At 38.7% G+C, this 23,641-nt stretch overlaps 1 protein-coding gene across 4 annotated transcripts in view; it reads right to left on the minus strand.

The window, feature by feature from the left end:
* The window catches only part of LOC136858151 (uncharacterized), a 271,168-nt gene that overhangs the window by 77,799 nt on the left and 169,728 nt on the right, over nt 1-23,641 (minus strand). The window contains exon 7 of one of the 4 annotated variants that reach the window (XM_067137482.2): nt 23,262-23,367. The exons of the other annotated variants lie outside the window; for them this stretch is intronic. Within the exon in view, the coding sequence (XP_066993583.2) occupies nt 23,320-23,367 (48 nt within the window). The 3' untranslated portion in view covers nt 23,262-23,319. Of the gene's footprint in view, nt 1-23,261; nt 23,368-23,641 lie in introns of those variants that run through there. 4 annotated transcript variants of the gene reach the window in all.

The following is a 23,641-nucleotide window of genomic DNA, read 5'->3' on the forward strand; positions in this document are numbered from 1 at the left end:
ATCAAGTCTAGATAGATAGATAGATAGATAGATAGATAGATAGATAGATAGATAGGAGGAACAAGAAAATGAACAAAAAACAGAACACAAAGGCAGGTCAGAGTGTAAAGCGAGAGCAACAGAAGGAGGAGATAAGGACAAATGTGAAAACAAAAAAGGACTAAGACAATCTTCATACAGTGCCATCAACAAATAGATAGGCGCTCTACTCAACAATGCCAGTTCTACTATACATCCCTCTCTTGCCACATCAAAACTGAAGATCTTTTGAGATGGCCACTCAATGAGTGTTGATGCATGCCCTCCTGATGAAGTTGGGAAGCAGATATGAGCTCCTTGGAGACTGTGAAAAGAGGAGAACTGGGATTGATGAGGAGAGAGCCTATTTATTTGTTGATGGCAGTGTATGAAGATCTGGATATTGTTCTTGTTTTTTTGTGTTTTTATGTTTGTCATCATCTCCTTCTGTTGCTCACTCTTCACACATTGACCTGCCTTTTGTGTTCCCTTCCTTGTTCCTCCTATCTATAAAGAATTGATACTTGTTTGTACCTTTCCAATAGCAATAAAGCATCAAATGACCAAGCTCCATTATCTCAGATTATGATAATATATATAAAATATCCCAAATTTTGATATGAAGGCAGATCAAATTTAAACGTACCAGTGCTTTAGTAATAATTCTGAGGTGGGGCTTTGCCAGGATGTTGGTGGAAGTGTCTGGAGAAGGGGTTTGCACACGCAACGACGGTGGAAAGCATCAGTATGCCATGAGTGAGCAAGAGGTGTACAAGTCTGTTGCGCAACACACCATTATTAAATTACTCGCAAAAGAGGGCACCAAACCTTCCGAAATTTTGAAATGGCTCCGCATACAATTTGGGGAAGAAACACTTTCGCAGACTAGAATGTATGAGTGGGCTAAAAAATTTGTGGCAGGAAGAGAAGCTGTGGAAAATGAATCTCATGACAGAAGACCGTGGACAAGCATCACTGCAGACAACATTGCTGCCATTCGTGATATTATTGGTGAAGGTCGGCAAATAAAAGTTTTGCAAATTGTTTTCGCCGTAGGAATAAGTTATGGAAGTGTTCAAACCATCATCCGAGATGCACTCCATTTCGGAAAATTGTCTGCCAGGTGGGTCCACATCTCTTGACCAGGAACAAAAACTTTACGCCAAGAATTTTGTCAGAGACTCCTATGTCGCTATAAGGAGGGAGGAGAGGATTTCTTGCATTGTATTGTGACTTGTGTAAAACTTGGGTGCATCATTACACCCCACAGTCAAAGCAGGCAAGCATGGAGTGGCAGCCAACAGAAAAAGCAGGTTTGCTCAAGGCCGAAACATCTGCTGGAAATGTGCTTGCAACTGTTTTCTGGGAATCCACGGGCGTTTTGCTGGTGGATTTTCTTCACAAACAAACGACAATGAATGCAGCTTATTACCATCACCTTTTGGAAGAAGCAAAAGCTTAATATCGCAAAAAGCAAAACCGGCAACTGATCCGAAACATCATTATTCTCCATGACAATGTAAGGCCGCATACTGCTGCATTAACAAGGAAAAGCTGGAGGAAATTCATTGCGTACCTCTGGAAAACCCTCCATACAGTCCAGATTTATCGCCCTGCGGCTACCATTTGTTTGAACCACTCAAAGTCTAGGAGGACAGCAGTTCGATGATGATGCAAGAGTAGAAGAGTTTGTGCGCAACTGGCCCCGCACACGTCCCTCTTCTATCAGGACGGCATCAAAAACATACCAATCAGATGGAGAAAATGTGTATCGAAGGCAGGACACTACGTAGAAAAGTGATTGCTAGATGTGTATTTTTTGGTTGATGCAATAATTTTTTTAAATCCCATTTATATTTCATCTGCCCTCGTATATTGACAAAAATTCATAATTTTGCCTTCATTTTGGTATACAGTATAATACTTTTCATTTCACAGGAAAGATAAATTAATTCAAAGGATTTTGTGTTTGTGCAAATACGTCAGAATTAATTTTTGGCACATGTTCATGTGATGCATAAACCCATCCAATTTATCTAGAACTAAAAAATATAAATTACCAAAACCTCACCTGGAGTTGGATTTTTTCAAGATATTTCAGATTTATAACATCATCTTTGGTGTCTTATTTGCAATGCAGTTAGTATCATGAGATCTAATTTTCTTTATACTACAGATTAAGTATATAATTTAAATACATGAATGGAAAAACCATCAAATACAGATGTACGAGGGCCATCTGAAAAGTAGTACCCGTTAGCGCCACATGAAGCGCCGACGACTCGGGTAGCCGCTGAGCAAGGTCAGACCGTGTCAGTGGCTTGTCTGCCAGCTCTGTGCGAGGTTGCGTGATGCTACCATTGCCTGTGTTGTGTCTGTGATCATTTAAAATGTTTAACAAATTGAGAACCCCACCAGTTGTGAAGTGAGGGCCTTGATTAAATTTCTTAATGCACGAAACGTTCGACCTTGTGATATTCATCGCCAATTAATGGAGGTGTATGGACACAATGTGATGGACGAGTAGTCTGTTCGGCGCTGGTGTCGCAACTTCAACCTGGGGAGGGGGAATAGACACGATGAGGAGCGTTCAGGGAGACCATCTGTCATTACAGACAAACTGCTAAGCGCAGTAGACGAATGCATGAGGAATGATCGACGCGTCACAATTGATGAACTCTGCAAACATTTTCCTAATGTGTCTTGAACAACTGTTCATGAAATTGTCAAAGACCATCTGCATTATTAAAAAATCTGTGCAAGGTGGGTCCCTCGCATGCTTACAGAGGAGTACAAAACCAAGCGTGTGGCTGCAGCACTGACGTTTCTGGGACGTTATTCCGATGAAAGAGACTCTTTTCTGACTCGCATCATTACTGGGGACGAAACATGGGTTTGTTATGCATCACCTGAGAGTAAACGACAGTCAATGGAGTAGCATCATGCTCATTCACCAACCAAACCAAAAAAAAAAATTCAAGACAGTTCTGTCCACCAGGAAATTCATAGCAACCGTTTTCTGGGATCGCCGAGGTGTACTGCTCATTGATTTTATGGCCCGTGGAGACACAATTTATGCTAATGCGTATTGTAAAACATTAAAGAAATTACGGTGGCAATACAAAATCGACGGTGAGGTCTATTGTCTACAGGCATCATTCTCCTTCATGACACTGCCAGGCCTCAAGCAGCTGCGATAACACAACAACTTTCGCAGCAATTCAAGTGGGAAATCTACGACCATCGGATTTTCATCTCTTTATGAAGCTTAAAGACTTTCTAGCAGGAAAAAGATTTGACAGCGATGAAGAACTTAAATGAGCTGTGACTACGTATCTCAATATGCTGGCGGCGGAGGACTATGACGCTGGAATATAAAAACTTGTCCCATGTTATGACAAATGCCTAAATTTGCTTGGAGATTATGTGAAGAAGTAGTGTAAAGAATGCTCTTTCCAATAAAAATGTGTATATTTTTAAATATTTACTCCTATGTCTTTATTGCGCAAACAGGTACCACTTTCCGGATGGCCTTCGTATTACTTAACCCTTAAATTCCATACTGAATTGGGCAATGAATTTTTTTCAAAGGAAACTGTTTTTGTGGGTTATAGTGTTAGAAATCAGACATTGCAGAATCATACCAGAGTCTATAGCTATGTTTAAAGGTACCAACAAAATTATAATTAAAATATAACACAAATTATTGAAACACTTAATTCCCCGAGGGACCCGAGCTGGAAGGATTCAAAATTAGAGTTCAGAAAACAGCATATGTACACAAGCATAACATTTTTCAACCAGTGGGATTTCTTTTTTCCAAATTTTTTTTTCTATTTTGTTTTACGTCGCACCGACACAGATATGTCTTATGGCGACGATGGGACAGGAAAGGCCTAGGAAGTGGAAGGAAGCGGCCGTGGCCTTAATTAAGGTACAGCCCCGGCATTTGCCTGGTGTGAAAATGGGAAACCACGGAAAACCATCTTCTAGGCTGCCGACAGTGGGGCTCGAACCCACTATCTCCCGATTACTGGATACTGGCCGCATTTAAGCGACTGCAGCTATCGAGCTCGGTTTTTCCAAATGTTTAAGACATACGCAGTGTTCAGGAACAAACTACGTGCACTAACATGTCAAGTGATACAAATATTAAATATAAAAGTCTCACTTAATGTATTTTAGCTCTTCAATTTGAAGAATGCAGAGGAACTATTTCACCTGTTTATTAATAATCATTTATTTATTACATTTTATGGCCTTCATTGGACCACTTTAGTCAATTATAAATGGATTTTTCGATTTTCTCTCAGCCCAGTACTTCTTCATTCTTCCAGATCTTGATTTTCTCTCCCCATCTGAAATCACTCTTCCCATGGTTTGCCTGTTGATATTGGTCTGTAGTCTGGTAATACCAACATAGTTGGTCCGCTATTGGACATTATATCAATTTTCCAGGTAACTCATTCCTGATTGCCAGCGTTTCGTCCCAATGTGCTAAGTTGAGCTCATCAGTTGGTAAATAGCACACTCACCACGATGCATGGTTTTGAAAATGGTTTCAATAGCGTATGTTTTTTCTGGTTGTATGACTGTTTTATAATGCTTTAATTTTGTGGCTATTGAGAGGTCCTATGCTAAAAGTGCCACCCAAAGTTTGTAACATTATAAAGGAATGTGAAAATAATGCAAATCTTACTCAATATTCCTTTTAGAGGAGAGGTGTGTTCATTGCGATGTCTAGGAACTCACCACCCTGCCCCCCAGAAGTACAATTAATTATATAACCAAATAATGAGGAGTCCAAATTAGCACACTAGGGTGAAACGTTGGCAACCAGGAATGATTTAGCTGGAAAATTTATAATGTCCAATAACGGACCAACTATATTGGTATTATAAATTTACTAATTTGGAACAAATATTTCAGGTTCCCTATGGGAATCAACATCTTTATCATCTGATGGCCAGGCAGGTATCAATTTTTGAAAATGGGATAAAAGTCTCTCAGTGGTGGTGATTATTGCTTTAAGAGGAAGTACAACTAGGCAACCATCCTCTATATAACGCTAATTAGAGGGAAAAATGGAAGGGATCCGATACTTCGAAAAATATAGTGCACTGGCACTGCCGGTGGCTCCAAGTAGCCTACGCAGCGGCCTCCACGGTATGCACTAGCCATGCGTCTTGCTGAGTGTGCTATTTACCAATTGATGAGCCCAACTTCAAATCAAATCAAATCAAATCAAATCAAATCAAATCAAATCAAATCAAATCAAATCAAATCAAATCAAATCAAATCAAATCAAATCAAATCAAATCAAATCAAATCAAATCAAATCAAATCAAATCAAATCAAAATCTCTTTATTTGCAAATGAGGTGCCTACCTCAGTGGCAAATGGTACACTAAAATACATTATTGTCAAGCACTAAATTTTAAATTAACAAGAGAAGAAGAAAATTTTCCTAGAATACAATATTATCAATTTACGCTAACAATTTTTTTCTATTAAACACACACCTCATCCTTAATAAATTTATATTGTTTACAAAATTCTACTTGTAATACTTTCAAAGATAGTCAACTCATATACAGTATGTGGAATTACTTCAAATAATACTATACAACTGGTATAATATTAAACTTTACATTGCATTTATTTACATATTTATTTTTCCCCCCCCATTTTGGAACCTAAGTAGCATAACGACCTGCTACGTCTTAACCAGAGCCCCTTTAGCCACCACTTTTCAGAGTTCCTGAAGGACCTTCACAGCTACCGTTGCGGTCCCAGGGCCCTCGAAGTCCCCACTGTACTTCACCCCTACAGGCAGACCCCCATTTTGGCTGTCCAAACTCCATAGACCAGGGGATGTAATTAATTTATTCACACACATTTTTTATTTACAATAACCTGCACTGGTCGAATGCCCTCTAACATTTCATTTGTTTCCTCTGTTGCTGTTTATTCTCTTCTTGAATATCTGTACAGATGTTGGAAAAGGATCAAACACTACCCCCGGTAAACTGTTCCACTCCTTCACGCCCTTCCCACTGAATGAAAATTTACCCCAATCGCTTCTGCTAAAATTCCTTCTAATTTCATACTTGTGGTCAGTTCTGCCGATATAATTATTTTCCAACTGAAGCCTCTCACGGATTTCTCCCCATGCTTCTCCTGTATAGGCTCTATATAAACCTATAAGTCTAGTTTTCTCTCTTCTCTTACTTTAAAGTTTCCCACCCAAGTTCCTCTAACATTTCTGATACACTACTTTTTCTCCTGAAATCCCCTGTTACAAATCTTGCTGCTTTCCTCTGCACACTATCTATTTCTTTTATTAGGTATTCTTGGTGAGGATCCTAAACACTGTTTGCATATTCCAATAATGAACGAACCATACGTAAGTAACTTTTTCCCTTTAATTCTTTGTTGCATCCTTTAAGTAGCCTCATTACGACATGTAATGATCTGTATGCTTTCCCAACAATGTCATCAACATGACGCTTCCAGTGGAAGTTACTTTCAAATCTCACACCTAAGTATTTGCACTTGCCATCTTTTGGGATAACTACCTCATCCAAAGTATATTCAAATTCAGTTTTAAAGCTGCTGTTTGTAAATGTTGTAACAGTTGATTTGCCTCCATTAACCTTCATATTATTTTCTTCAACCCATTGTTGGATACTTTCAAGGTCCCTTTGTAATTCTGAACAATCCTCAATGTTATTTCCCTATAAACAATTATGTCATCTGCATACAATCTTATTTTTGATGTTATATTGTTCCGTAAATCATTTGCGTATATTAAGAAAAGTAACGGACTGTTTATACTACCCTGTGCAATTCCCCTCCAAACTTTCTCTTCCTGTGATATATTATTTCCTACTTTGACTTTCTGAGGTGATGGTTGGTTGGTGATTATTGTTTTAAGGGGAAGTACAACTAGGCAACCATCCTCTATATAACACTAATCAGAAGGAAAGATGGAAGGGATCCGACACTTCGAAAAATGAAGATATCGGCCAAAGGAAGACAAGGGCCACGAAGGGCGTGAAAATGAAAGACTCCTTAGCCCTCGCAAACCTAATAGCGTCGGGGTCGGAAAAGAAGAAGAGTTGACCAAGGTAGGTCGGATAGGATAGATGAAAATGAGGAGCCTGGCACAAGTAAGTGGAAGCATTGACTTTCTGAACCCTTGAATTTAGAAATGTTCTTATCCAACATATAACCCTTACGTCCAATCCTATTCCCTCCAATTTCTTTAATAATATTCCATGTTCCACTCTATCAAAGGCTTTGGAAAGATCTATGGCTATGCAATCTAACTGACCTGAATCAAACTGATCTGATATGTCCTGCTGAATTCCCACCAGTTGTGCCTAGCAAGAAAATTTCTTTCTAAATCCATACTGGCTCCTCATGAACCAATTTTTATCATCACATATCCCGCTGATGTACTTTGCTATTAAACTCTCCAGTATTTTACAAACTATACTGGTCAGGCTGATTGGTCTGTAGTTCTCTGGTTTCTTTTTATCACCCTTTCCTTTATAAATTGGTATTATTATAGATTCCTTCCATTCCTTTGGTGTTACAGTATTATTTATGACATAGTCAATGAGAAATTTTAAATAAGGCACTATGTACCACCCCAATGTCTTTAATACCTCCCCAGCACACTGGGCAAAATGCTGGCAACCAGCAATGAGTTAGCTGGAAAATTTATAATGTCCAATAATGGACCAACTATACTGGTATTATAAATTTACTCATTCGGAACAAATATTTTAACGTGATGTTCAGGAACAAAAATCCTGTTTATATTTGATCGACCTTTGTATTTTGTATATGTACAGTCCAAGAGAGATATACCTCTGTAGTTATCTGGATTGCTCTTATCTCCTTCTCTGTGAGGTGGGTGGATGATATCTGTTGTCCAGCATTCGGAAAAATGTTCTGTTGTCCATATTTTTGATAGATCAATGTGTAGGGAGATTCGATCTTGTCACTGGCATATTTCCATAATCATATTATAATGGTAATAACTGGTAATAATGCCTTTGTTGATGAACTTTTTCCTTAGAACTTACAGAGTTTGTATGTGCAGTACAGCACATGAGTATCCCTCCAGTAAGTATTTTTGGGACAGATTGAAAGCTTTCCACAACTTATAAAGTGAAAAAGAGCAAAGACCTTTCTGGCTGGGAAAGGCACACAAGGTTATCCAACAATTGATTGAGAAGGCCAAAGAATGCAAATGCAACTATTTTCATGTGCTTTATTGAAAACAAAACATCCAATAGTACAAACTGTGGATGATCCTTAGCAGTATGGGCACAGATTCGCTTCTGATCTGGTTGATAAAGCAGATTTACGAAGAAAACAAAGTGGAAGTCCAGATAGGCAAAAAATTCTCCAAAGAGTTTAAAATCTCAGCGGCTGCAAGACAAGGATGTATGCTCTCTCCAGTACCATTCAATATCTATGGGAAGTTTGATATGTGCAAAATTTTTGAGAACTGGGATGGAGGCATCACATTAGGTGGAAAGCTTACCAAGAACCTCAGACGAGCTGATGATTCAGTGATCCTAGCATCTAGCGAAATTCATTATGAACTAAATGAACAAAGTAAGTGCAGAGTTTGGGCTGGAGGAAAGTACTAATAAGATCAAAGTAGGATGATAAACTGCTCAAACAATTTCTGTCACTTGGAAAATACTTGTGGTTATGAAGTTGGTGGAAAACTTTCTCTCTCTGTAACAAACTACAGTAAATGTGAGAATGAAATCCAAAGAAGAAATACAATTTCCAGAAAAGCTATGATGAAACCGACAAACATCTGGAAATATCGTCACATATTAAGGTTGCAAAAATTGAGACTAGTCAACTCTCACTTTTTCCAGTTGCCACATATGCTGCTGAAACATTAACATAAACAAAAGTGACCAGTGAAGAATTAATTCCCTTAAAACGTGGTGCTACAGAAGGATGCTATATATTGCACGGATAGCACATCACATTAATGATTCTATACTGAAATAATTCAGAATTTCAGTCCGACTATTCGCTAAAATCCAGCAACAAGCACTGAGATTCTCTGGTCATGTGGCAAGAGCGAACTCCTTAGGGGGGCAAGTTGTTGTGGACACTCTAGAAGGCTTCCTCCCAAAGGGCTTCCCATTGATGTATTCGATTATAAAGATCAGAAATCATACTGGATTTAAGTTACACTGGATTAAGTTTAGAAGCAAAGATCCACATGGCTAACGAGGGGGTAGGAGGGCGGTGGCGGTGGCGGCGGCGGCGGTGGTGGTGGTGGTTTTGTTTTAAAAGAAAGTAGAACTAGGTAACCATCCTCTCTGAACAAATTAAGTGGAGACAAAAAATAAATTTTTTAATTCAATGGACTTTAAAAAAAAAATTAAATAACACAAATATTAGTTTATCAAGTTTAAAAGGACACAAACATAATGAAAGAGAATGTAAGTTCCCTGAGTAATAGAATACTTGAAATTTATATGCTCTTGATTAAACCACTCTCACACATAATGTGAATCATGAGATAAGCAGTTCTGTCATCATTGGCTAATACGATAGATACTGAGCGTCTCCAGCAGGTCGAGGTTCCATCTTAGGGCAGAGAGAATGGCGCACTGTGAGTATGTGGGCCACAGTGAATTTGGCACCACAAAAACACACTGCAGGGTTTTCCCGAGCGCATAGATCGACCATGACCTATCTGCAGCCTACACAGAATTACAGCCTCTCTCCTTGATGGCTGGAAAGGGGACTGACACATGGCAGTTGCCTTTTAATTGCTCTCAGCTTGTTAGGAGTTCAGATAGCTAGCTTCTCCAATTCCAAGGATGCCAAGATGGTTCAACGTAGTTGAGAACAAATATCCCTAGCAGGTATGTTCATATGTCTAGGTAGTAAGAGTACAGCTTCCTTTGAAGCTTGATCCGCAAGTTTGTTCCCCGAAAACACCACGTGGCTTGGAAGCCACACGAAAGTGATTCTGGTGCCAGCTTCGCACAACCTAGCTAGAAGGTCATGAATCTGCTGTATCAGTGGGTGTTATGGGAAATGGGTATCAATAGACCACAGAGAACTAAAACGGTCAGTACACATAAGAAAGTAGACTTGTTTATAATTCAACACAAACTGCAGAGCTGCTAAGATGGCAAAGACCTCTGCAGTATACACACTACAGACACCAGATATTGGTACCGACATCTTTGGAGACAAACAAGCATCCAACATCATCTCCTATTTTAGAACCATCCATTAAGACAAGTCTTGTCCGAATAATGGTGAACAAAGTCCTGAAAATACCTGAAATTCACGTTCATATTAGGCCCATGGAGTAGATCTAGCCGTATATCTAGTAGCGGAACTAGCCACAGAGGTACCTTGCTAGGGGTCTGCTCAAGACAGCCACCGACACCCACATCCAACTCACGACACAAGCTATAAATTTGAATCCCAACCAGTTGTGTGGCATTCGACTGGATTTTATACAACTGGTGGTGTTGGTTATTAAAGAGGCAGTGATAGCTTTGATGTTGTGGCATTTCATAAATTTTGGCTGTTTACATTAAGAGTAACTGTTGCTTTTTCCCCCCCCAAAGATGGAACTCCTGATTCAGCGAGCAGACTAGTGTGGAAAGCTCCGGTTACCAGCCTAACTCCATTATGGTGTATACAGTTTTAAAAGGTTCAGCATAGGTCTACTGATCTTGGTGCTGAACCAAAAGCTGCACTAATAATTTGATACCTTCCAGTGTTTCCAGGTCTCATCCACGTCTACAGCCGTCGTTTGATGGTGTTTGAACAAAGAATTAGCAGGGAATAAATTGTGACTGGTGCAGAATTCAACCAGTCCACTTCCTCCTTCATTCCTTTGTCCCAATCCAAATTCTCCTACTGTATATTACCTTCACTTCCTTGGCCTACCACTGCATTCCAATCTCCCATCACAATTAGATTCTCATCACCTTTTACATATTGTATTAAATTTTCTTTCTCCTCATTTATTCTTTTGATTTCCTCATCATCTGCTGAACTAGTAGGCATATAGACCTGCACTATTGTCGTGGGCATTGGTTTGGTGTCTATCTTGACAACAATAATCCTTTCACTATGCTGGTCATAGTAGTTTACCCGCTGCCTTATTTTCTTATTCATTATTAAACCAACTCCTGCATTTTGCCTGTTTGATTTTGTGTTGGTAATTCTGTAGTCACCTGACCAAAATCCTTTTCTTCCTGCCATCGTACTTCACTTCTACCAACTACATCTAACTTTAGTCTATCCGTCTCCCTTTTCAGATTCTCTAATCTACCACAACGATAGAAACTTCTTACATTCCACGCTCTGACTCGCAGAATGTCAGTATCCATTTTCCTCATGATTGCCCGCTCTCGTGCAGTCCCCACCCGGATATCTGAATGCGGGACAATTTTACCCCCGGAATATCTTACTCCGGAGGAAACCATCATCAGAACATCATTCATACAGAGAGAGAGCTGCATGTCCTCAGGAGTTAGTTACGGCTGTAGTTTTGCATTGCTTCCAGTCGTGGAGCAGAATCGACACAGCTAATGCATGTTGAGTATTATTATTACAAGGCCGTACCAGTCAATCATCTGGACTGCCACCCTTGCAACTTCCAAAAGATGGCTACCACCCCCCTCCCCCCCTTTCGATGAACCATTCATTAATCTGGACTCTTAACAGATACCCATCCGATATGGTTGCACCTGCGGCTTGGCTATCTGCTTCATTGGGATGTGCAAGCCTCTCCACAGCGGCAACGTTACATGGCTCACAGAGTTCATATTATCATCAAACTCTCAATCATTGACAAGTTTACTCAACATTAACATAGCTGTACATATTTATGCATGATTTAAGTGATTTGATAGAATCTGAGGATGTTCTTGTAGAACAAAACATGTCATTCATTGTATAATAGTGTATTTTTACTGGATGTTATAGTGTTATAATTAATATTGAAATTATGTGTTTGACAGACTGGACAGATTTTACATTACAATTTATTAAACAATCTTGAACAACTGATTTTATGTGAGTGGACAGTTTTTGACACCCTATGAATTGGAATGTCCATATCTGCTTTATTCCAAGTATCATGAGGGTGAATGATTTTCCTAGTGCAGTATTGAATTCATTTATGTTGTTTTTAACACACATCTCACAGAGACATGAATATGCAAATTTGTAATTGTATTTTAAGCTTAATGAAGAGGGGTCAACAATGGTAAACGGCACCATTTTCTGTATTAAAAGAATATTATACATGTAAGAAGAATGCCCCTATAACAACAGCCCATAAGTAATGTGTGACTGGAAGAAACCAAAATATACCACCCTTTGGTAGTCACTGCTAGTCAAATCTCTCAATTTCCATATCAAATAGGTCACTAATGATTTTTTTTTTTTTTTTTTGTTACAAACACGATCAATATTTGCTTCCCAGTTCAATTTGGCATCAACGTGAAAACCCAAAAGTTTGATTGACAGACTTTCAATATCTTTGAACAAACCTTGTGTGAGAAATTGAGTTTTATCCTGACTGCACAACAGCCTATTGAATGAAAACCAATGCACTGCAGTTCTAAGAGTTTCCTGCGACATCTGATGCAAACCTGAGATGCTTTGGCGTTTTGTAACTAAAGATGTATCATCCGCATAGGATAAAAGAGCATGAGCTGTGACATTTTGCAATAAATTGTTGATTGCCAGAATTAATAAAAATGGACTGAGGACAGAGGCCAGTAGCACACCAGTTGTAACTGTCTTCAAAGTGGAATATTTATTTTTAGTTGAGACAAACTGGTATCAGTTATTTAAGTATGACTTAATTATGCACAGTGAGTGATACTCGACACCATTCATCTCAAGATTTGCTAGCAACATTTTATGATTAATATAATCAAAAGCTTTGCTTAGATTACATAACACCAAAGAGATTGCCTGCTTGTTTTCAAGAGCTGTTAATATCTGATTAAAAATTACAAGAACAGCAGTAGCAGTACATTTATCTTGTTGAAACCCAAACAGACTGTCGAATAGGAGATTGTGAGTTTCAAAATAGTTGCGACAAAAGTGGTCCAAATATTTTAGAAATTATTGGAACAATTGAGACTGCATGATAGTTCTGAGGAAATTGTTTGTCCCTATTTTTAAATACTGGAATAACTTTAGAAATGTTAAGCAAATCAGAAAAAACTCTAAGCACTTATTAAAAATAATAGCTAGAGGTTCAGAAATCAAATGTATTATTATTTTGATGATGTAATTAGATAACCGATAACAATCCATACTCTTAGAATTTAATAATTTTAAGGTAACTTAAATTACTTTATCAGGTGTGATTTCAACTCAATGTTCCAGCAGTGGGGTTAATTATGAAAGAGTCACCCGCAGATATACCTGTTACCTTAATTTGATCTCTAACTTCTTTTACAGAGTTTAAGAAATAATTATTCAGTTCTTCAGGACTGAGAAATGTGTCTTGAGTACTAGTAGGAATGTTTTCTTGTACTATAACATCCCTAGTTTTCTTTTATATAAAACTTTTTATAGTTAAGATACGCTTTATACACACTATTCTGCCGGTTCCCCCTTGACAAGGGTTTTTATAAATTCTATACAGCAAAAGCATTCTTTCTCTATATTGTGTCAATTCATCAGTAAACCTGTTCAACTTCCTGCTTTCAAGTTATCATTATAACTAATTTTTACCAGAGGTGAACATAAATGCCACAATTCAACCAACTACATTGTATTTACAAATATACACACATCAAAACAGAGCCTTTCTAAAGAGTAAAAGCTGTCAGAAATATAGAATCCCTTTACTCTAAACCAGAAAGCAAAATTACAAGAACAGCAATGTTCTAAACCTTGGCTAACACAAAGTTGAGTGTTTCAGGCAAAATAAGGATATCAAGGAGATAAGAAAAATACAGCACCTTTAGTTGAGAAATGGGCCATTCTGAGCTAAACTCTATCAATACCAACTATAGGATCCTTTTGCTGCAGTATATATGAATCAGCAGAAATTTCATGATCTAGCCCAGAGGTGCTCTTGCTGGGCTTTTTGTCCTGTGAGCACACAGCATATAAGTGGGTGGGCAAGTGTTCAGTGTGTGTGCTTCAGCAACAGCAATGTTCAATCAATCAATCAATCAATCAATCAATCAATCAATCAATCAATCAATCAATCAATCAATCAATCAATCAATCAATCAATCAATCAATCAATCAATCAATCAATCAATACTGATCTGCATTTAGGGCAGTCGCCCAGGTGGCAGATTCCCTATCTGTTGCTTTCCAAGCCTTTTCCTAAATGATTTCAAAGAAATTGGAAATTTATTGAACATCTCCCTTGGTAAGTTATTCCAATCCCTAACTCCCCTTCCTATAAATGAATATTTGCCCCAGTTTGTCCTCTTGAATTCCAACTTTATCTTCATATTGTGATCTTTCCTACTTTTATAAACGCCATTGTGGTTGTGGTTGCATCACAGGCTGTGAAGGTCAGTGAACAGTGAACGTTTGTTTGAGTATTAAGGGAATAGTGGCTTCTTTTTTCCAGTGGACAGAAATTCAGGTATATTTAAATATAATTTCTGCTGTACAAAATTTGTTATTTCTGGTCTGTTTACATATATTGACAAAAGAGTTTACTGGTACCAAAAAATAATTTTGTACTCGATGCAATGAATTACAATTTTCACTATTATATTTTAAGAGGTGTAAGCTTCAGATACACTCCTAATGCAACAAGGACCAAGCGAGTTGGCTGTGTGCTTAGCGGCACGCAGCTGTTAGCTTACATTCAGGAGATAGTGGGTTCGAACACCTCTGTTGGCAGCCCTGAACATGGTTTTCTGAGGTTTCCAGAGGTTTCCCATTTTCACACCAGGCAAAATGCTCGGGCAACGGACGCTTCATTCCCACTCCTAGCCCTTTCCTAACCCATCGTCGCATTAAGACCTATCTGTGTCAATGCAAAGTAAAGCCAAATGAAGCACACAAAAAATATATATATATTTTTTAAAAAAATAGTAAAGCGGATATGCTACAGTTTGTTGTTGCTTGAGTTTAAATGATCTGATAAACTCATCAACAATCCAATCATGTTTGCCGGGAATAACTTTAGGTAGATTATTTATCTGAAGACATACTGTATATCTACTTGTTATTGCATTTACAGTGTTGTTGTAGCTGGACAGCAAATATCTGTGTCTTCGCTAGTGATGAAATCCACTTATTATTTAGAGGCTAGCTACTATCAATGGATGATAAGTTTTAAATACTATTTTCAGATACTCAATGAACAAAGTAAAGTCGTACAGCATTACAACTGTATCAAGCATTAAACTTGTTGAAGTGTGTAAATATATTATGTTTTCCTGAATGAATAACAGGAATTTTACTTTTCTTATTAGTGGAAATTCTGGCATTCATATTTAAAAAATTACAATCATAGCTTGCATGCTTCAATCCCATATATTTGTATATTGTGACACAAAAATTTGTAATGTGTCAGTTTTCTTTAAATGTGGAAATATAAGAAAATAAAATCATCTATTAACACATTCACACCCATCATCTGAGCGGGCGGTTTAAATGGCTGGCTTAGCAATTCCATCTGTGTCACAGCAAACAACAATAATTTATTTTCACAATAAGTTCTAAACTAAACAAGATATGGAAACAAAATATTGCACATACCTTAAAGATGTCCTCTTGTATCTCTGGAGTGTGGTAGCTAATGTCACACTTCCCTGGGTGAATGAGAACACTGCACTTTTCACAAAAATAGCATGTTTCACTAATAATTTTATTTTTGAAGCACACTTTGCACCTTCTTGAAGGGAACTGTACTTTATTTGATGGTGAAAACTTCAAGAGAATATGCTCTTATCTCTTCACATCTAACCTAAATGGTGGATCCCTGGCCGGTGCCCTGTTTGGCAGCAAAATTTCAGGACGTGGACTTGGAACCTATGAAGTGGAGAGTGCTGAGATGTCGGAGAGAGGTAACTGTACTTGTATGTTGGGTTCACTTTTTTCCTGGAGCAAGTTCCTAACTACTGTCTGCATGAAATTTGGGAATGTTATTGTTACTGAGGATTTGAGTTCTGAAAGAGCCAAAATGCGCTAAAAAGTGAGCAGTACAGCTAATAAAAGAAAACCCTTTTGGCCACTTTACTGTTTTCTTCATGAAAAGATAGACTGCCAAGTACTGGTCTGCAGTGTCAACACCATGCATGTGTTGACTATAGTCAGTCACAGACTCTGTTCAGTTGATTTTTTTCAGATTTGTTTGTTTCAACCATTTCTGCTGAGTGGATGGTAGATACCATAGTAATAACCTTTTTGACCCTCCAAGAAACAAGCAATACATTTTTGTCCCTCCTGGAAGTAATTTCGTCCCGTTTGAAAATTGCCTGGCGTTCCTTTAGATCCTTCGGTACACTCCTATTTGACCGTATTGTTCCATATACGACAGAGTTCTGTTCCCGTAATTATTTCACGAGTCCAACGCTGTTGTAATAATTATCCATATATACTACATACCCCTGACCAAGGTAATTTTGAAGCAGCTGAAAAACTGTGCTTTGTAAATTCACACCATTTGTATCATATATCATGAGTTTACAGATATACTCACAAACCATCCTCACTAAAATCCTGTATTTTATTATTTTACCGGGGTTGTATACACGGAATCTTAGGCACCCTCTCCAGGCTAGCATTCCCTAATCCAGAGCATTTTCTGTTTGGGAGTATAAAGCTTTGTAAATCTGTCACAAAGTTTCTGTAAAATGGGTCTAATTTTATACAATCTCAGTGCTGTGCTCGTATTCGCTGCTGTCATTGAAGTGGAGAAATGACGGGATAATTTCGAAACTATTTTGCGACATGGTTTTTGAGAAAATTGGATCTTCTGTCCAGTACAGTCTGAGAGATGGTTTACTAATGATGCCGGTAATGAGCATCAAACCCAGGAATTGTCTCATTTCTGAAACCATCACTGGACTCCAGGTGTGAGAAATAGATTTACAAATGACATCTCGTTAGTTTTTTCTGTTTTAATATTTAGACCTGGTTTAGCCGTAAGCTGGGGGGCGAAATAAAGGTGGACCTTCAGGTACTGTGCTTTGTCACATGTCCAGGAGAATCTTCTTCATTGTCATCATTGTCACTTTCACTTAGTTCAGGAATTTGTTCATCCCCTGAGTCTTCATTGAATAGGATGTCGGCAATTTCATTAACACTTGTTCCTAAACGCCATGGTTACACTACACTACAAAAAACACACACACACACACACTTGTGCAATCACAAACCAAGTACACAGCTAGCTTGGCCAGCTCTAGCCTTTGTTTAGAAATGGAATTTAAAAAATGCATTGGAAGGGAAAATCTCAAAGGCCATGTGGTTTCTGGAGAGTAGAAGCAGGTAGAAACATTCATAAGGGTATTACCCTCATCTCTGTCACATATATTTGTGACAAAAATAAACCACACCTGCGTAGGAACAGCTACAATTCAAGGTTGCACTTATCCGGGCTAACTCGGATACAGTCCAGAGCATGGACAAGCGCTATACGCAATAACTCAGATACAGACGTGAATGTTAATATCAAGCGCAGTATAAATCGAACCATAAGTTATGAATTTCTTGATGGTCCGTATTGACAATTGATCACTATCAAAGGGTATAGTATTGAATAGGTGGACCCTTCCTACCCTTTGATAGTATAAATCGAACCTGAATAGTTTAAAAAGGCTGGTTTTTCTTGCAATTATAGCTTGAATGGTGCGAGGAGAGCTCTGTAGTTACAATCAAATGTCACTACTCCTGTTGAGTGCTGTGTGTGTGTTCCCTCTCTTGCTTAACTGTGACATATGCTTGGTATATAAGCTGCCCGCATTTCAGACGAGTGAGCCCGGCTGCACTGGGCTAGCCTCAACAGACGCTCAGCTGAGCCTCAGTCTGCCTCTCAAAAATAGGACCATCACACAGCTTGTCACCTTTATCGCCTTCAGCTTGTTGGGGAATAGGTTAGGTACGTAATGTGACCTTCAGTTCACCACTATGGCTCAATATAGATGAACATCATTTCCGCACAGGCATGTCCACCGATATAAATGACAGAGATACGACCTTTTACATAGCCTGATCAGCTAACTCATTTGCTGCTATTTTCCAGTGGCCTGACAGCCACACAAATCTACAACTAGCAAAACACAACCCAGAGGTCATGCTACACAGGCAGCAGAGTGAGAGCAGGGGGGGGGGGGGGAGGAGGAGGGAGGGGAAGGAGAGAATGTGTGTTCATGCATGTATTTGGGCAGGTAGTTGTTGGTGCCTTAGGTCTAAAGGCATGTAAGTAGGCTAAGAATCAGGGTAGTCTAGCACATGCTACTGCCAAACTGATTCCTAAAGGTGAAAACACTATTGAGGAATTGTTCTCGGCTTGAACAGGAATTTTTTGTTCGCAATTAATTTAGGATAATACCCATGGTCCGTTATTGGACATTATAAATTTTCCAGCCAACTCATTCCTGGTTGCCAGCGTTTTGCCCCCGTGGTGCCAGGCTGGGCTCATCAGTTGGTACCTAGCACACCTACCAAGACACTGGCTAGTGCATACCGCGGAGGCCACTGCGTAGGCTACTTGGAGCCACCGGCAGTGCCAATGCACTATGACAGACTTTGCCTCTTTACCAAAAATTGATGCCTGTCTATGTGCTCTGATCAAAATTTATCACAATACCTGTAGTCACATTATTACGCATGCATCTTGAAATAGAAACAAAGGTCTAGTCAAAAAACACCATTTTAAAAATATTCAACTTCAATAACACACATCTTACATGTATGGGAATATATTATGGTTTAGATCTTATTATAAGCTATAAATTTCATTTTTGTACCGTATTGAAGTGCAATTATAAGAATAAATTAACAAGAGGGTCCACCTTTTCAATAATATATCAAGTAAATGATATTACATATGTCTTGGGATTAGTTTCAGCCACCCAGTGGCCATTTTCAGCAGTAGCGGCGATTAAGGTGGAAGAGTGGGGGGTGGGGTACTCGCTCCCCACTTTATGGAGAAGACATTGCATATTTATTCCATTTTAGCCAGCTGATACTATAAATTATAGGAATTATTTTTGAAAACAAAAGCAATTTGTACAAGCCTTGTTGTCTTATCAGCTAATTCTTTGCTTTATTTTCTTTAAGTATTAACAAAATTATTTGCAGAAATTTGCACGAAATGACGTTCGTTTCGGCAAACCGATTTGTATAGCGCTACGGCAAGTAGTGGGGATTTTGCATGTAGTGTGACAAAGGATAGCAGGGGATATTTTTGCCAAGCTCAGGGACACTCAGGTATGATTCACCTGCTTGACGCACGCATTCGTCAGTCTGGCAGTCTCTTTAGTGTCTGTTAGTTTCCTAGTGTGTAGTGAAATACCAAACGACTTTATTGTATAATCACGCTGTATTTAATTGTAATACATGTGTAATATTGTTCTTTTGGTGAAAGTTTTATTGTATAATATTGAATCAAAATAACTATTATTCGTGCAGTTAAGTTGGCAAACTATCGACCTTTAATTCTCTGTCAAAATTCGCTCAGTGTGGTCGGTAGATGCAGAGTGGGTCTCAGTCAATAAATGACCACGGTTGGCCCGTGGTCCAGCAGCTCGGCACTCTGACCGGCCAACCGAGCAGAGGAGGGTTGTCCACTGCTCTACCGTGGCTCTACGCCTCTGCATTCAGAAGAAAGTACAGGGCTGGACCTCGCAGCTGGCCCTAACCGTCAGCTGTCCTGAGATTGGTCCTCTGTGGTTTTCCATTCTCCTGCACTAAGGCGAATGCCGGGACAGTTCCTAGTATAGGCTCCGACCGCCAACCCCCTCACCTTCTCTGAGCATATCTTCACCATAACAAATCTCCTGGCCTGAGAGACGGTGCAAAGAGGCCCGCCTCCACCTTCAGGGGAGGAATGAACACACTTTAGTAGTAGTCGCTCAGAGAGCATTAACAAACTTACCATATATTCCCCAACCGTGCCTGCTATATCTAACAAACTGGGTACTGGTTGCTGTCTGTACATGTTTTTGACCCCGCACTTTTTAATTCCCAATTGCCACTACTGATCTTCAGCCAAATGAAAATTAAACAAATCATGTGATAACTAAAACATATGTATACCAGACAAAGACAATGTTGTAGGAATAATTATAATATATATACAATAACAAAATGATGTCTTTAAGTTGACTTAGAACCTCAGGCAAAGAAGTAAATCTGGAAATGATAGCCAGAATCAGGAATGAATAAATATACAGAAGAGAAATTAAAAAGGAGAAAAATTATTTATGCGATTCACCTCTAATGTCTGATGTAGAACAAGCACTGACTTGCTGGAGGAAACAGGCAATATGAACAAAGGAGTAGATAGGGAGAGGAGGCGAGTGGGTAAACAAGGGAGGGGAAGGGGAGGGAGGGAGGGAGGGAGGGAGGGAGGGAGAAGGACAGATGGAGTGTCTAAGGTGGGGCTGAAGGACGAGGAAAGAAAGATTGCTGCTGAGAGGGTAATTTAAAGTGGTTATAAAAGAAAGAATTCTTTTTATCTGAGGTATGATTACTAAAGTAGGAATTACCATATAATCTCGAATACCACCCACCACCGAATAAGACCTGCATCCTTATTTTGAAAGAACAAAATTTTAAAAAAAAGTGAAGTGAAAATTATTTACTATCTTTACTCACACACATAAAATGATTAGAAAATACAAATAAAAGTAAACAAACATTTCCAGAACGATATCCAACGAGTTCATTCATCATCATCATCATCACCACCACCACCTTCCTACAAAATGTTGTCATCGCTGCCATCCATAGCATTAGAAATGCTACATTTCCTGAAGCTCTTCCGCATGAGGTCACCAGGGATACGATTCCATGCCGTCAAAATCCACGAACACAGCAGCTGAACATCCGGGCGCTGAATGCGACCAGTTGGCGTCAGTGTGTGATTATCAGCCGCCATCCATTCTGTATAGAGCTGTTTCAAGGCTGCTTTAAATGGACGGTTCACGCAGACATCCAGCGGCTGTAGCACAGACGTCATCCCACCCGGAATGACTGCTAGGTCTGTTTTTGCATCCTTGATATGTTTCTTCACAGCATCTGTTGTGTGGCTGTGGTAACTGTTGAGAACAAGCAAGCACTTTTGTCCCAATAATGTACCAGGGCGACGTTGCCAGACACACTTTACCCAATCTTCCACATGTGAACTGTCCATCCAGCCAGAGTTCCGAGTTCTGACGATAACACCAGCGGGTAGATTTTTAGGAAGCGTCTTTCGCTTGAGAACAATGTATGGCAGCAATTTGGTTCGGTCAGCGAGAATACACAACATTACTGTACACCATTCTTTTTCATTACTACCTGTTGTAATGGTAACACTTTTCGCACCCTTAACATTCACAGTCCTGTCCACTGGCATTTCAAAGTAGACTGGCATCTGATCTACATTGCCAATTTGGGAAAGCAAATATGCATTTTCCTTCCATAACCGAATTATGTGATGCTGAAACGACAATAACTTCTCATCGTAGGCACCAGGAAGACGCTGTGAAATTGAGGTATGCCTTCGTACGCTCAACCAAGTTCTATTATAAAAATTACAAACCCCATCCTCGGCTTGCCTTAAACCCTTCCGATGAAAGTTCCTTTGCAATCAATAATGCCTTTAGCTCACACATTTCGGTCGATACACTAAATCCCAATTCTCGCCTTTCTATCACATATTTATAAAATTTCTGGAAACTGTACATTCAGTCCATGAAAAGCTCTACAATCAACACTACATGTTAATAGTACATTTTTCTTCTTTCTCCAATCACGAATACATGACTCGCCAATATCGTATGTCCTACCGGCGGCATGATTTCCAATAATTTTGGCTTCCCGAACTACTTTCAGTTTCTCACTCGCAGTAAAAGATCGTAAACGCTTTGTGGAATTCATGTTGATACACTGAGAACGTGCGTGAGACTGACGCCAAGCGCGGAAGTAGCGTAAGCTGAAAGCGGAGAGAGCATTGTTGCCAAGCCACGCCGGCGGTGATGCCCGATTTACACGCATTCGGAAAGATAAATTTCTGAAAATTTTAAATAAGACCCACACCTAATTTTGGAAGCGATACTTTCGAAAAAACAGTGCGGTTGGTATTCGAGATTATACGGTAAAAGGTCAAATAAAATACTTTATCCCTCTGAAATTTCATTTAGATTGAAGTTAGGATTGAAAACTGTTCCAGATGGATAAAACAATTTTCCATAATATTGAGCAGGGGACCCTTTTGTATAACTTAGAATTTTCATATCTTGGTTGATATTAGTGAACTTATGGTCAGTATCACCCATGTGCTTCCCATGGCCGAAAATATGTTATATTTCAGGGCGTTAACACACTCTAAGTATGTTGAATGGAAGCTCCTATCTGTTTGACTGACATAACATTCGTTACAATTATTACAATTGAGTCTATAAACACCTGACTTGGTGAACTTATTGCTATGATTAATAGAATTGGTATTGTGTAAAATATCTGTGTTTCTATTGCAAGTTTTGAAGGCTATTTTGAAGTCAAGCTTTTTAAAATATGTTTGTGATTTGGTAGACTTGTTTATTATTAAACATAAATGTAGATAAAAAATTGTGAGAGTTTTTCTTTTGTTAGGTAGCTGAAGTTTGGTGTTTATGTTTATTAATGATTTTCTCCACAAAGGAACTGTCGTAGCCATTAAATTTAGCTATACTGCAAATGGTGTTTAATTTGTTTTTAAGTTCCTTTTTTAGACAGCGGTATGCTAAGAGCCCGATGTACCATACTATGGCACAGCTGCAAACTTTTAGAAATAAAAAATTAGGAAGATTCTTAATTTTTGGATTTCATCACACATATTGCACCACAGTCTAAGTGAAAAAGGACAGGATAAAAGGCATACATGTCTACAGTTACAATGGCAATCGACCATTAAATTTAAAATATTGACCAAAAAACATTAAAATGGTTACAAGAAAATGTACTTCTAATCACTCTCATTTATGACACATACATACGAATAATAATACACTCGAACCTCCATTACTCGAATTTCCAGCATCTCGGAGTAACTTAAATTTTCCAGTCGTTTGTCCTATTCTTCACGTGTATTTACTTCTCTCTATTACTCGAAATTCGGTTACACGAATTTCTTGATTTCTAGAAGTAAACAACATTTCCTCCCTTGAAGCAAAAAATACTCCAACCCAAATTTTGTGCAAAATTAACTGTGCAATATGGCATTTGTGGTTAGTGAGGAACGTCTCAAATATTATTACAATATTTATAAGTCCACCTGTTCATTACAATACAATATAATCCACTATTTCATATGGTTAAAATTTACACATAATACATAAAAGTCAATGGTACAGGTTTCATCCTCCTTTACGGCCATCATCAGCCTATATCAATCTTAAAAATAATACATATG

Source organism: Anabrus simplex, chromosome 1 (assembly GCF_040414725.1).
Source record: "Anabrus simplex isolate iqAnaSimp1 chromosome 1, ASM4041472v1, whole genome shotgun sequence".
NCBI classification, from domain to species: Eukaryota; Metazoa; Arthropoda; class Insecta; order Orthoptera; family Tettigoniidae; genus Anabrus; species Anabrus simplex.